Below are 16,881 nucleotides of genomic sequence, written 5' to 3'. Positions count from 1 at the left end.
ATGTCAGGAGTTTTTATGGAATGGCAACATTCTAAATGGATCAAAAACTTTAGTCATGTTTGTGCTTCAATTTTGGAGACTACCAAAGGGAGAAGAAAGGTAACGTTTGAATGGACAAAATAAGCAGATTGGAGTTTTGAATAATTGAAACCAAAGGTGGTACAATCTCCTATCTTAATGCTACCAGATTTTAACAAGGTGGTCATAATAGAGTGTGATGCAAGCAATATGGCTATAAGTGCAGTTCTGAGCCAAGAAGGAAGGCCAATGACATTTTTGGTGAAAAGCTCAATGAGGCTAAGAGGAAATACTCTTCTTATGACCTTGAACAATATGCTATGGTTCAGACCCTAAAGAAATGGAGACACTATTTATTACCAAAAGAATTCATTGTTTATACTCACAATCATGCTTTGAGTTTTTTGAATGCACATGACAAGTTGAATCACCAGCACATAAAGTGGGTTGAAAGCCTTACACATTTACCATTACACACAAGAAAGGGCAAGCAAACAAGGTTGCAGATGCTTTAAGTAGAAGAGCACTTACTGTTCAAGAAGTGCAAATGCAAAGCATAGGTATTGATGCAGTAAAGGAGATGTAAATGGAGGCTCAAGACTTCAAGGAGAAGCATAGAATTTGTAAGAATTTTGAGAAGTCTTTCCACTCTGATTATTCTGAATACACCTTACAAAATGGATTGTTATTTAAGGGGCATCAACTTTACATTCCAAACTGCTCAATGAGAGAAAACATAATCAGAGAGAAACACGCTTGTGAGCTAGGAGGTCATTTTGGTTTGAAGAAACCTTTGGATCTAGTAAGGAGATTCTAGTTTTGGCCTAAGATGCAGAATAATATCAGAAAGTTTGTAGAAATTTCTACCATCTGCCAAAGAGCACAGGGCAATTCAACAAATGCAGGACTGTACAACCTTTACCTACCCCAACTAGGCCATGAAAAAGCTTGAGCATGGATTTTGTATTGGGTCTACCAAGGACTAAAGCAGGGTTTGACAATGTGTTTGTAGTGGTGGATAGGTTTAGCAAAATGATCCATTTTATACCTAGTAAAACCACCAAGGATGGTAGCTATATAGCAGGCTTATTTTTCAAGGAAGTAGTCAGGATACATGGATTGCCATTAACCATTGTATCAAAGGATTCAAAATTTGTTGGCCACTTTTGGAGGACTTTATGGAAAAGGATGGGGACACATTTGTCATTTAGTTCAGCATACCACCCTCAAACTGATGGCCAAACTGAGGTGGTTCAGAGATCCTTGGGAAATCTCATCAGGTGTCTAACCAAGGAGCATGGCCAATCTTGGGACACGGCGATCTCTCAAAAAAAGTTGCTTATAATGAATCAGTGAACATAAGTATTGGTCTAAGCCCTCTGGAAATTGATAAGTAGGAGATAATTTCCACAGCAAGTCAATTTGTGATATTAATATCAGGATTTAACTGTGTGATTTTAAGTCAAACTCATTGACTCATGTTTCATGAGTAGTGATTCAACATGAATCCATCTCTCATCAGAATAAATGGAACACTTAGCACTCATTAGATCTAGGTGATGCTCACAGGGGTGAAGCATCGGGACTTTCCAGGAGGTCACCCATCCCAGTACTACTCCAACCTGAGCGCGCTTAACTACAGAGTTTCCTCCATGGTTAAACCCAAAGCTTGCAACCCCATTTGCAAAACCTTCACCAAGTGTTGTGTCTTATGAACCATTCATTAAAAAGCCCCTTAAGCTCATCAATTGATAAGTAGGAGATAATTTCCATAGCAAGTCAATTTGTGATATTAATATCAGGATTTAACTGTGTGATTTTAAGTCAAACTCATTTACCCATGTTTCATGAGTAGTGATTCAACATGAATCCATCTCTCATGAGAATAAATGGAACACTTAGCACTCATTGGATCTAGGTGATGCTCACAGGGGTGAAGCACCAGGACTTCTCGGGAGGTCACCCATCCCAATACTACTCCAGCCTGAGCGCACTTAACTACAAAGTTTCCTCCATGGTTAAACCCAAATTGTTTATGGGGTCACCCTACAGGAGTGATTGAGCTCAGAGATGTACAAGGGTTGGACAAGAGAAGTGGACATACTAAAGGTTTTGCATAAGCCATGAAGGAAATCCACCAAAAGGTTAGACATAATTTGCAGCACAGTGCTCAAAAATCCAAAGAAAGAGTGGATCCAAAGAGGAGGGATGTACAATTCCAAGTTGGTGATCTGGTCATGATCCATCTTAATAAGGACAAGTTACCTAAAAGCAATCATGGGAATTTGATGATGAAGAAAATTGGCACTTGCAAAATATTGAACAAATATGGAGCGAATGCATACAAGTTGGAATTACCACCTAATATTTGCCATTTCCCCCATTTTCAATGTATAAGATTTCACTCACTACAAAGGCATTTCTGGTGTCAATAACAGTGATCAAATAGTACACAAGGAAGAAGATATTTGGGTAAAACAGATACCTACTGTTGAAGACCCAAAAATGGAATACATCCTTGATACTAGAGAAGCAAAGAAGACTAAGAAAAAGACATACCATAAACATTTGTTCAAATGGCAGGGATTACCTGAATCTGAGACAACTTGAATGTTTGAAGAAGAAATTAAGAAACAAGGAGATCTGTTGGAGTTGGTCTCTAAGAGGACTAGAGACTCTTCTTGTCCAGGGAAGTATGGTGCAAGAGCACCCCTTGAAGACCAAACAGGTGATTGAAGGCACGTTGAATGTCATTAGTGATAAAACATGTAATAGGTGTTCTAGGATAAAATAAGGTTTGAAGGACCAAGTTAGGTGTTAATAAGACCAATTTTGTAAGGTTATTGGGAAGACCCATTTTGTGAGGCCATTTGGCACAATAGGCATGTATAAGCCACCATGGTCAAACTTGGTCAACTAGTCCAAAATATCATGAAAGTAGCTAAGGTATTTTAGGTGTTTTGAGTCATATATGATCAATTTTGATCAAGTTGTGGTGTCTAGAGCACAAGATGACAAAAGTTGCAATTTCTTGCAAAAGTTGCATGACAGCTTTTTGCGAAATTGACAATTTTGGGAAGATGATGAGTCAACTTCACCCAATGGAAGTTCAAAAGATTGTTGGGAAAAATAGTCAGAGATTATTTAAGACTCCTTTGTGTAAGTTGGTGCCATGGTGTGAGATGTGGACAACTGAACATGTTGTCCTCAATTTTAGCTTCGCAAAACTAAGGCAACCCTATGAATTTTTCTTATGGATTCGTAGGCACATCCTCATTGTTTTAACGCATTGATAAAGTATTATAAAGACAATTCATTATCCTTGAATTGTGCTCTGTGTTGATCTATTTATGCATTCTTTAGAAGGTTTTCATCGAGTTGAATCCCAAATTGTTTGTTAGTAAGAGCTTTTCTTCTCTAACTACAAATGCTCGATTTTTGGCATACCTTCACATCCTTTCTTTATTTTTCTTTGTGCTGTAAATAGTTTTTAGTCTTGCTTTTTGCCTTTGGTGAATAGCCTTTAGAATTCCGCTTGTTTCGAGCTAACTCAAGTCGAAATCAAAGTTGTCTTAGCTCAAGTTATGAGGGAAAAAGTTGGGCTTTTCACAACAACTGCATATCTCAATTAAAAAACCTCATAAAAGTGGGCATTTTATTGATAATAGCATGATAAAAATTATATATAATATCTAAAGTGGATTTTGTTATCCATTTTGAAATTTCAACTCATTTTGAGTTGATTTGACAATAGTTTTTAATGTTCTATGAAAATAGTCTATTTCTATTCTATTTTTCATGTTACTTTATTGAAAACTGTAGTTAAATATTCAATTTGATTACATAAGACATCGTAAATGCATTTAAGTGGGGTTTTTTATTATTCAGTGCATATATCAACATGCAAATCGCTATATGAAAACCCACATCCAATAAATTATAAGTCCTAGCATAATTAAAGTGCACTTTTTAAATGCAATAACACATTTTAATGTGTATAATGGGTTTTTAATATGCTTTTGCATATTTAAAACTAATTAAATCAATATAAGTGGAGATTTTTAAACCATTTACACGTGTTGTTGCACATATAAGTTCATTTTAATGTTTTAATGCATTTAAGTGGAGTTTTCCAAACCTATTACATATGCATTTTTAAAATTGCCACTTAAAGGGACTTTTAAGATCAATTTACATGTTATTATAACATGCAAATACATGTTTTAAGTGAGTTTTCACTTAAGTAAAAAGGTGTTTTTTGACCCTATTACATATATTTTTGGTAATAAAAAACCCATTTCTATAAGCCAAAACTAGAAGTGGCAAATTTGGACCCCATTGCATGTGGTTTTAAATGCTAAAAAAACATGTATATGCATTGAAAAACCTTGTTTTTCCCTTAAAGATCATAAGTGGTGATTTCTCATGCAATAACATGTAGTTTTAAACATGTTTCTCACTTCTAAAAATACATTTAAGGAAGAGTGGCAATTTTAGACCCATTTGCATATCATTTAAACATGCAAATGGCTTCAAAAAACCCATTTTTATGGCTTGTAGTGCATTAAAATCCAAAGTAGCGATTTTTTCAGCCATTGCATATGTTTTGAACATGCAAATGCAACCAAAAAGTGTGTTTTACTTCATAATATGAGGCTCTTGATCAAACACGTCAAAGTGGTGATTTTTAGCCTTAAAACACATGTTTTTGGCTCTCAAAACTTCACTTTTTTGGGTGTTTTTCTTCAAAACCGGGTTTTCCAACCTTCAAATGCTCATATCTTGAGCATTTCTTGGTTGTTTTCGATGATCTATAGGTCGTTTTTGCCTAAAATCACCCAAAGAACACATTGGGCTACTCAAAAAGGGAGTTTGTTGAGTGTTTTCTTCATTTCTCAACCCATCTAAGGCATGTTTTTGCTCCAAAACACCCTAGTTTTTGCACCATTAAAACAGCAAGTGTTTGGATCAAGGTAGGTTTGAAAGCATTTCATATCCTTCCTAGCGTGCATTCAAATCTTTTAAATCACTTGATATGCTTTGGATGCCATTTTCCAAATTCTTTGCATGTTGCACATTGCTTGGTCAAAACGGTTGCTAAAATGATGCAATTTTTTACTCTAACTTCCTACACTTGGCAAGCTACGAATTTTTACTCATCTCTTGCAAGGATCAAGTCAAGATTCGAAGTTTATAAAACACTTCATCTTGCAATCTTTCTAAATCCAAGAAATCCCTTTGATTGTATTTTCAGATTTTTCACGAGTGTTTAAAACGACTTCTTCTCTTGCCTCTTGATAAAAGGTTATGATTCCTTGTTATTTTTCATAAGGTTTTTGTTGTATATATTTGTTATGTTGTGTATGCAAGTCTCATCATTTCTATTTTCAGAGTTGCATTTGTTATATATATGTCAAGTTGTTTCTTCTATTCTTCCGTCTATTTCTCTAAGTTGCATATGCTAAGTCTCACTTACTTGCATATGCAGTCGGGGATAAAATCTCGTTCTAATATGTAAGCAAGTCCCTCTTTTCCCCTCATGAGAATGTAACTGCAAGTCTCACCAATATGCATTCCATAAACCTCTATATGGTTTCCCTATGGTTGAAAAAGAATTTCCCACATGCTTGCCAAATACATAGCATGACTTATGCCTATTAAAGCATGCTATGTTTCCCTTACTTGCATATGCAGTCAAGGATAAAATCTTGTTCTAATATGTAAGCAAGTCCCTCTTTTCCCCTCAGGAGAATGCAAGTGCAAGTCCCACCAATATGCATTCCATGAACCTCCATATGGTTGCCCTATGGTTGAAAAAGAATTTCCCACATGCTTGCCAAATACATAGTATGACTTATGTCTATTAAAGCATGTTATGTTTCCATTTCATTACACTTTACTCCTCATTTGCACATTGTAAAGCTTGCTGTCCACATATGCAATCCACTCAAAAAAAACTGCTCTTGTAGTCAAGTTACAACTGCATTAGGCATGCAACTTTGAATAAGTCAAATTAGTTTGTTAGAAGTTTGTTAGAGAACAAGTCAAGGTGGTTGAGGATTTCCCCTTTTCCCTCCACTTTTCTCTCATATTTTCCTATATAAAAGAGAGAGCTCATTGTAAATAATTATCTTTTGGAAATGCAAGAAAATTCTGTCAGTTCATTTGTGCACTCTAAGACTTTGTGATTGGATGTAAATCTAAATTACTATCAATAAAAGAGGCAACTTGCTTTCAAACTTTGTGTTGATTCAAGGTGTTAGTAATGACATTTTCTGGATATTAATTGAGAGTTTTGGAACTTTGAACAAGAAGGATTTGAATTTAATTGGAGCTGCCTATTGCATTCAGAGCCAATTTGAACTTTTGAAGACTTTGTGCTACAGGAGGACAAATTGTACTAAATAGTAGTGGGTGTAATCACTTAGATTTGAAGACTTTGATTTGAAGACTTTGAGCTTCAATTATGAGTGTTTTTATTGAATTTAAGAGTATCCAGTAAGAGACTTTGTGTCTTACTAGTTATTCTGCCTGAGTCTTCACTCGAGACAAATGCAAGAGACTTTGGATTCCAGTTTTTGTTTCACAAAATATAAAAAGTAAATTGTTGCCCTTGGTTTTGTTCTTACATCAATTTTGGGGTCACCGGCATAATCATAGCAATAAGGCACTTTTTGCTAAGTTGGAAAGTTATAGGTGTATGCAAATCAAACCTGAAAAAAGAGGATTTAATCAAGAGAACCATCATTTTTGTAATTTCAGTTAAGTTCCTATGAAAGCCACCTATGGTAAGAAGGGAGCCTCCCTTATTGCTAAGAGGAGAGAGAAATCGCATGAAATGTTGACTAAAGTCACAATTTTGTAAGTCCTAATCAATAACATACAAAAAATTTAGCCAACTAGAACAATAGCAAATTCAATGTTTTTCTACAAGTTTTGATGTTCTCCAGCTCTTCGATTGCTTGCATGAATGTTTGGACAAGTAAAGCTAATTGAAAGAAGTACATATATGTGTTAACTAAGCTACTGAAGTGATTTGATCTTGTTTGAAGCAATAGGAAGGAAAATATCCAAGTTTTTGTGCAATTGGGTCTAAAACCCTAGGTTTAATAAGGTTCCCGGAGTAATTTGCCTCTAATTCAAATTTCCGCTTGTAACTTTCAATGGCCATTTGAGGATCAATTGCAGAGGGGTCCACTTCCATGTCATATAAGGTTTGCTGTTAAAAGTTTAAGGAAGTTAGGCGAACCAATGAGCCCTAGTAGAGTAAACACATAATTGTGGATAGGAACTTGATGCAAAATACAAAATCAAAAGTAAGAAGTGGATTGACAGTGTTGGAAATATAAGAGGACTAACTGAGAGGGGAGGGGTGAATCAGTTACCACAAAAATAATTTCAAATCCCTTGGATGTCAATATACACTTCCTTTTAACTCACAACTCGGTTAGAACTAGATATTCACTGTAACTCGATTATCAAAGCAATCTTAAGATAATGATGTGCATTAATCTTTAGTAACTTAGTTGCAGAGAGATAAAGCAATAAGCAAATAACATGAACACATGAGACACCAAGATTTAACGTGGAAACCAATTTGGGAAAAACCACCAATGCAACTAGATACAACTTTTCACTCTTCTGAAGTGAGCCCTGTTAGGAGCCAACCTTGTTAAAGGTTACAAAACACACTATTAGGTGTCAACCTGCTAAAGGATTTATATCACCCTATTAGGAGTGGCCTTGTTAGAGGTTTTAAGAAACTTCAATCTAGACATGCCACCTAGTTAGAGGATTTACAAAATGGCTGTTAAGTCAACTCTGTTAAGAGATTTCTTCATTGCTACAATTGTTAGAGAGTAACAATGATTGACCTGATTGACGAAGCAACTGAATTGCAGATTCAAATCACTATTCTGACTTATCCTCTGGATCCTTCCTGATCAAAATATTCTTTGCAACTCCTTGGATACTCCGCTCTAAATCAGATATCCTTCCTTATTCACATCTTATCTTCTTCTCCACTTTCTCATTTTTCAATCCACATCTTGACCTTTCATATATATGAAACCCAATGTGAAGTCGGCTTGAATACCCTTTCAAATAAACAAATAACATCCACTGAGTCGTCTTGCATAAACCAACTAATAAATAAAACTAATCTATTGTAGGTTGGCTAAGATTGAAAACTGGGTCACTCGGTTACCACTGAGTCCCTTCGTAACTGACCTGACTCGGTTTACACTGAACTCCTTTGGTAACCAACCTGACTCAGTTTACACAGGAATCCTTGAACTTTGCATCTTCTGAACTTACGCTCGGCTGATACTGGAGTCTTCTGAACTTGGTTCCAACTAGCAGTGCTCGATTAGAGTATAACATTTATGTAACATCAATGACAATATATAGTTGAATAATTGTTATCAACAGACAGACCTTACCAAAGGATTTGTTAGGAGTCATTGCAGTGTTGCAACATTGCTCCAACCATTGGTTTGGTCAAATACCTCAAGGAGAGTTGAATTGCTTTAATAACTGCTCAATTAGGCCTAATTAGGACTAATTCACACTAGTATAGGGTTGACCTAGTCAAAGGAAAAACCCACTTCCAAATCCTTGTAATCTGTCAGTATCCACAAAAGGTTCTCTGAAACTACAATTTTTTAAGGGGGTTTCTTAGAAGAAATTCACAGGGTGAACGTAAAAACAAAGTTAGGAGGGCTAATTATGACTAGGTCTATTTGCAGAATTCAACAAACGAATACTAAAGTGTAGTAAATTCCTAAAAGGGTTGGGCATATAGGAGTCTTAGAGTCTGTCAAAGGGCTCTTGGACTTGTGAGTTCAAAACCTAACTCATCACATAACTCTAGTTTGGTTGTGGGCCTCTTAAGGAGAAAACAAACTAACCTATATAGTGTCTCCTCATTAGGGAACACCAAAATAGAGACTTGACTGAGGCTAGTCTCCAAGAAACCCCAACACTTTTCTCTTTTTTTGTGTGTGCAAGTTTGGGAAAAGGATTAAAAGGAGGAACTCTTCATATTCTTCTACCTCCTTTGTCATGAAAGTCTTCTTCCCTTTTACCTTCGTTTACTTCTTTTTATTTAATCATATAGTTGTGTTTTTTACTTATAAGTATAAGCAGTTTATTTTTTGTTATATTATTTATCGTCGTGGTTTTCTGCCTTGTTTTTTTTGTGATCTATTCGTACAAGATGTACGTGTGTCACACTTTCGTCCTAACTTGCATTAGTGTCCAAGGCATTGAGCTCATGGAATTAATCCTAAAGATTAGCTCTTTCATTTCCCATAATCAAAACATTCTTATCTGTTAGTGTAGTTTAGTTAATTTTGTTCTTTCATTCCACATTTCATTTTGTTTAGCCTTAAAGTACACCTTTGTCAAGTAAGTTATCTTGATCAACCTATCTCACCAAAGCGCTAGTAGAAGTGAGATAGCACAAGTACCAATTTTCTCCTTGGGATTTCATCAATCTAGGGGTAGCGAATTCCCTTCTCTGCATCTCCATTTAGCATTTCCAATGTCATCCATTGTTTCCTACTAAAAACATGGTTCCCTATCATTAGAAATCAAAGCAATAGATTAAAAAAATCATCATACCTTCTAGGAGGATTTCTCACTCATGTAGATCTCCTTAGAGATGGTTGTGGTGTTTCCACATTTTCTTGTATAGTTTTAACATCCACATTCTCATTTTCAGAGGCTTCTTCTTGCTCCCTACTTTTTGTAGACGGTAGAATTTCTAACTGAACCAATTGATATTGTGATACTTGTTCCTATTGTTCAAAAGGATGACTTGTCCATACCTCTTCAGGAATCTTACAATCTATTGCAACTGATGGTGAGCAATTTACCCGATAGCACACTATATGAATTACTTCTTCCTGAGGTTCTTGTTCCAACTTGGCATTATTGAGAATGCTCTTTACACTATCTAAAAGAGTTTCATTCATGCATTCAGCAACACTATTTTGTTGAGGTGTACAAACTGTGGTTTTATGCCTTTCAATCCCAATTTCCTTACAATCATTTTCAAACTGCAAAGGTGTGAATCTACCTCCATTGTTTGCTCTTAAGGACTTACAAATTTGCATGTACTGTTAACAACCAAAACTCAAAACTAATTGAAAACACTAAACACATCAGCTTTACTTTTAAGAAAATAGACCCATACCTTTCTAGAGTCATCGTCTATAAATAAACTATAGGGGATGGCTCCCTAACATCTAAATTGATATAGTCTTGAACACCCTTTTATGACTACCAGCTTTAAACTTCCTCTAAATTGCTTCCCAAAGACTCAATGCTTGCAAAAATTCAAATTCAAAGATTTCAAATTTGGGAATAACTTACGACTTACCAACAAATCTAGCCCTTTCTCACTCATTTGACCCGAGCGTTGATGCTATAAACAAGTAGATTCATTTGCTTCAGACACCAGTGCTGCTTGATTTACCTCTGTACTCCATTCTAGCTTGTAAAGGTTTCCAACTTTTCTAGCCTTCATGACCACCAAAATGCCCTTGACACTTTCAGCATTCCACCTTGACAAGAAAATTTACAACTACAAGAATCCAAAACTCACAAAGAATTTGAATTCTTTTTCAGTTACAGTACATGTCAAACCTTTATTAATGTCTTTACAATACCATCAAAAAATTTAATCTAATTGCTCCCAATTCCAACAGTCTTACATGAAACATTATTTCCCATGAGAACGCCACCATCAATTGCTTGGTAAGTAATAAACCAACTCCTATGTGGACACACGTAATTAGAAGCACTAGAATCTAATAAACATTCTTCATGATTTTGGAAGATATTACAAACAAATAATACTTAACCAACAATACGTAAACTTGTCTCAACCAGTTTCATTTCCCTTTTGTAGTCATCAGTCTCTTCTTTCCTTTTCCAACAAACTTTCATGAGATGCCCTGATTTGTTGCAGTATCAACATTTTCCCTTACCCTTTTATCTTTTGACGTAGATTTGTGTGTACCTCTTGAGTTCTCCCCTTTCTCTGTGGGTCAACTTCTAGCCACCATTGCTTCTAATGTGGAGCCTTCAAGATTAGACTTCCTTTGCAACTCTACAGATAACAAAGCTCCCAAAACAGACTAAAATTCAAGGGTGTTGGTTGTGCTAAAGCTAATAGAAGTGACTAAGAGACTCCAATATCCAGGCAATGATCACAACAGTGTGATTGTCTTGTCTTTCTCTTCAGTTTATACAATCATACTGGATAATTGACAGATAAGAGAATTGAAAACATTTAAATGGTCAGCAATTTTTAGACTTCATTCACAAACTATGAATTTGCCTCTTCAAATAGGTTCAGATTGTCAAGAATTTTATTATGTAAAGACTCCCCATCCCACACCATAGTCCTGCTACTATTTTCTCCGCAAAACATTTAAATGATCAGTAGTTTTTATACTTCATTCACAAACTATGAAAATGCCTCTTCATATAGATTCAGATTGTCAAGGATTTTATTGCATAAAGACTCTCCATCCCACACCATAGTCCGGCTATTTTCTCTGTGATAATATTGAAAAGAACCTCATCTGCCAAACACAAACGAACTGTGTTCAGAGTTCTCATATCCAAATCTTTTCAATCCTCATCATTCATATTTGCAAATTTCTCTGACTTTCCTACCAACACCCTGTGCAATTCTTGCTCCACTAACAAATCATACATTTTGAGCTTCCAAAGCTCAAAATGATTCTTCCCATTACATTTCTCCACCTTGACCTTGCATACAAAACCCTCACCATTTGATTTTGCAAAATCAACACCAAATCTTAACACAGAATATATCAAAGATTGCAGCATAAATAAGTTGCAAATAATTAACAAATTAAATAAAACAGAAGAATGGAAAAACACAACAGACAAATTTATGTTGTAAAATTTTGACAATGTGCCAAGGAAACATCTATCGGGAAAGGTATCAGTATGCTGATAGAAAACCAATTACAATTTTCACCATTGCTGCTATCACAGCTACATTTAATAGCTTCGTCTTCAAGGTAACAGAGATGATAGAATATCTTCAAGATAACAACCACCACCAAACATAGAGCACCCAGTTTTATTCATTTAAGAAAAAAAAACAGTTTTTTTCGAAAGATGATATAAGATTTGATTTATTGTTGAGACAATCCAACAGAGATGCCTCCTGCATCCCTGGTAACTACTGACAGGTGATCCTGATGACCGTTGTAATAAACTGTATTGTAGGAGGAATTACCGCAACTCTGCAAATAGCAAAATCTTAATGCATTCACAAGTGTACCCAGCAAGAGTGTTTGGCCTACACATTGTTATTGGCACTGCATGATCCGTTTCATGAACCATGAAAATGCTTATTATCTCTCCCTCAAAAATAAGTTATCCATATTGGAGTTCAAATGTTAAGAAAACACAGGCAAACTGGACCTAAAGACATTAAAACCCTCATCACCATCATCATGATACATAGAGAGGAAAATTCAAAATACCAAGGACCAAAAACCCTTCTATGATAGAATCTGATGAAATGCCATATACAATTGATATTGATAAATAGAAACTAAGTTTATAAACCCAGCTTGCAGTAGCAGATAATAAGCACAACAGAAATTTGACTTTACAGAACTGGCAAATGACTGAAAACAAGTCTATTTACGAGATCCTTAACCTACCTCGCCGTTGATGCGCTTGTAAATTGGGGCCAAAATATTGTAAGTCGTACAGGTCACTGAATTCACCACGGTGCTGCCATTTTGGTAGTCATCATCCTTAAAGCACACAGTCACATGCCCTTTCTCTTTTCCTCCACAGGGCAATAGGCTTCTATAGGTTATATCCAATACCTGTTTGTGTAAGCCCCCAACATAGGACCGTCCTCCTAAAGCCTTCTCGGCCATCTCTCCCGTGGACAACATCTTCCTCCTTAAGATGCCTCTACTGCAATAAGACGGACGAAATAGAAACTTCCTTCCAGACCTTAATTGAATACAATGTTGAGAACTTGTGGGAAATTGCTGCACTTTTGAAGTCCCCGGCTCACAGAAATCTCGTGGTGGTACTCTGCATTGTACGGTTCCAGGAAACCCAATTGAGGATGCTGCTGAGTCATACAAATGAAAGTAGGCATATATATGTCAGTGAACGTGTAAATATTAGTCCCCAATGTCAGTGGAGTACAAATTCGCCCACTTAGAATTATGCAAAGAATAGAGATTATGACAAAAATAAGGAAGGAAAGGATAGAATTTACCCAATACCCACGTCCTCATTTCTGTTGCTTCTTAATTTTTAAAATTGTAGGTCTTCTCATTTCAAAAATCTTCGTGGAACAGCTGAAATCTGCGAACAGGAAGGTATAGTCCCATCCTTAGAAATGTTTCTCAGCCGGGAGGCAGAACATAAGCCATGATTTTCTCATGTTGACATGGTGAGCTGCATTGGCCACTCAAAAAGTATATATCTTCCTCTTTCTTTTAAGACAGACACGTGTGAGAGGGAAGTCTATGGTGACCTAAAAAACCTTCGAATATGCAGATAACTGATCCAATTTTAATTATCCGCCGTTTTGCTTTTGGAGCCGTGAAGAAGACAGTTGTAAAGATTGCAATAGACATCGCCACCATGCTAATCTCGTGGTGTTTTCCCCAATGCAATCAAAATGCCGCGAAATTTGTAATTTGAGCCTGTAAAAACCCATTTTCACAGTTGTGGAGTTAAATGACGGGGCAACGCAAGGTGGAGATTCAACCGCGGAGGCCGATTTTTTTGAGCCTTACGTATGGGAAAATTGTGGTCTGTCTAAAAGAATCAATTTGTGTGTAAGGCATGCAGTGGGATTTGTAGTCATGCTGTAGAAGAAGCTGCTGTTCAGTTTTTGTTATCCGGTCTGCATTATTTTATTTTAGTTTAGTTTATTTTTTATTATTCTAATAAAAAAAATTCTTAGGTAAATTTGCACTTAAGCAATGGTATTAGAACATCACTTCAACATTGACAATTGCCACGTTAGTACTTGTTTTTAGTTTTTATATAAATATAGTTTTAATTTAATAAATTTACTATAGTTTATTAAATATTTTAATTAATAAAAAAATTAGATATTATAATTTTCTATAATTATATTAATTATAATTTAAATTTAAATTTTATTTATAAATATAATTATTAATATATGTATTTTATTGTATATATGTCATTTCATAATATAAAGATATTAAAATATAAAAATAATAATATATAATAGTATTTTTTAAACTATTATATAGTATATGAAAGATATATTTTATTATTTTTAATTGAATGACAAATAGTATATTATTAAAAAAATACAATATTAAAATATATAAAATTTAAATCATATCATTTACATAAAAATATTAAAATTAATGAATCTAACTCTTAAAAATTATCTGTTTTACAATCCACCCGGCCAATATGAGGGCCAAATGAATTCAACAAATCAAAACATACAAAAATAATTTCTTAAAATTATAATGTTAACAATCATTCATCTATGTTATGCAACATATTAGTTCGATAAACAAAATTCAAATCAATTAATTTTTAAGTCATAGAAACCAAAAAAATTTAATCACTAGTTAAAGCATAAAATCTAAAAAGCATCACAATAGTACTTAGCCCACCATCAAAGATTGAAAAACATGATTTAAAGATTTTAGATTTACTTAATTTCTTTTTATAAAAAGGTTAGTTCTCTTATATAGCTTATTAGTATTTGCCGAAAGGCTACATACTATTGTAATGATTTTATCTTAACTCATTATTAAAACTTTTTATTTCCAGCAATTACTATTCAGTATTTTTTCTTTTCTAATTTTTTTTAAAAATATTCTAAATTAACATACTTATTTTTTAACTTATAAAATGATCAAAAACATTTATCTAAGCAATGGTTGGCTAATAGATTTCACATCTTAAACAAGAATTTGACGAGCACTACCCACATTAATAGAAACATATCATTTATAAAAATTATTAATATTAACGATCCATACTATTGCATACAAATATATTTATATTTTTTTTAATTCTTTTATTAAAGAATGTATTTGTGATTTTCACTTTTAATTCTTTTAATTACTTACATTTCTAACATTATTTTAAGTATTTTAAATTTTATTAAAATAATATCAAAATTAACCTTAAACTTAATAATTGTTTTACTTTAAACATTAACATTCAATTAATTTAATTAATAATTATTTCACTATATTATAAAACTATATTATAAATAAAATAATATCTATAAATATATAATTTCAAATTTTTAAGCTTAGTAAGTTTATATTATAAAATATAGTATTGTTTAAACTAATTTTTATTAAGTTATCTTATATTAAACTATAATTAACTATTAGGCAAATACTAGCTAAATGGCACTTGTTTTTCATTTCTAAAAAACAGTCATTAAGAGAATATCATGTGAATTGGTCTTAAAAAGATTTTAGATAATATTTTAAAAACATTTAACTATTTAATTTCTTTTTATAAAAAAGTTAGTTGATAGAAACGATGTAGTAGTATTGATTGGTTTATTAAAATGATGTATTGATGATATGTTATGTTAGAATTTAAAATATTTTTCATTTAAAAAGTTAGGTAGTAGAAATGATGTAGTAATGTTAAATTGTATTCATTTTATTTTTAAACATTTATTTTTAAAAAAATACAAATAATTTAGTATTAAAACTAATGTTTTTATATTACTTGATGCGATATTGAATTATTTTGATGTTATTGTTAATATAAATATTTATAATTAAAAAATTTAAAACTAAATTAATTTAAAGCCTATTTTAAATATATGAACAAAATCACCATTTTCAAAAAATCTCCACCGAAAAATTTATAGTAAAAAATTAATATGATAAAATATTAAAAAATATCAACTCCTCACACAAATATCTAAACTAAAAATTACTATTTAATTTGAAAAACTAAACTAATTTAAAAGTTAAAGCTTCTATTTATTTTAAAATCAAAAGTTAAATAAAGTTGAAGCAAAATGTGAACTAGAAGTAGAGATTAAAAAACTAGAGATAAATTTAAATTATTAAATTATTAAATACAAGAATTAAAAGTGAAGATAAATTAAATTAAATCTTATATGAATAAATTAAATTTTAAATAATCTATAACTAGAATTAAATAATATTTTTAAAAATATTTTCAATAAGTAACTAATAATAATTCCTAAGAGAGAGGGTGCTAATCAATTGGAGTGTTTTAGACCAATTGCCTTATGTAATGTGGTTTACAAAGTTATTACTAAGTTGATTGCTGAGAGATTGAAAAGGTGGCTTCCCATTATTATCTCAGAAGAATAAGGTGGTTTTATTGCTGGCAGACAAATTTTGGATGGGGTGGTTATTGCTACTGAGGCTATTCACTCTATGGCTACTTCCAGGGAGAGAGCCATGTTTGTTAAGCTGGATATGGCTAAGGCCTACGATAGAGTTAAATGGACCTTCCTAAGGAGTATTCTTCTTTCTTTTGGATTTAGCTCTAACTGGGTGAGTTGGATTATGAGTTGTGTTACTTCTGCCTCTTTTTCAGTTCTTATTAATGGTCAACCTTCTCAACTATTTGGTGCTTCTAGAGGCCTCCGCCAAGGTGACCCTCTCTCCCCATATCTATTCATCATCATGGCTGAAGGCTTGGGCAGATTCATTAAGCATCAGGTGTCCCACAATTCTATTCAAGGCTGGAGGTGGGGTAATGGCTTACCTTCTCTTTCCCATCTTCAATTTGTTGATGATTCTGCTCTTGTTGGTCTTGCTAGAATCAAGGAAGCTGAAG

The 16,881-nt window shown here is 33.6% G+C and overlaps 1 protein-coding gene across 2 annotated transcripts in view; it reads right to left on the bottom strand.

The window, feature by feature from the left end:
- LOC149537754 (putative calcium-binding protein At1g02270) overlaps positions 1-13,491 on the bottom strand; it is a 30,217-nt gene extending 16,726 nt beyond the window's left edge. The window contains exons 1-2 of one of the 2 annotated variants that reach the window (XM_089799133.1): positions 13,313-13,491; positions 12,735-13,162 (exon numbers count right to left, since the gene is read on the bottom strand). In XM_089799133.1, coding sequence (XP_089655259.1) covers positions 12,735-13,162; positions 13,313-13,331 — 447 coding nt within the window. In that variant the 5' untranslated portion in view covers positions 13,332-13,491. The remainder of the gene's footprint in view (positions 1-12,734; positions 13,163-13,312) is intronic. The other variant, XM_089799134.1, reaches the window with a different exon arrangement.
- Between the last annotated feature and the right edge of the window lie 3,390 nt (positions 13,492-16,881).

Source organism: Cupressus sempervirens, chromosome 9, assembly GCF_028749045.1.
Source record: "Cupressus sempervirens isolate cs-2001-9-10 chromosome 9, ASM2874904v1, whole genome shotgun sequence".
NCBI lineage: Eukaryota > Viridiplantae > Streptophyta > Pinopsida > Cupressales > Cupressaceae > Cupressus > Cupressus sempervirens.
This window is presented reverse-complemented; position numbering and strand designations above follow the sequence as displayed.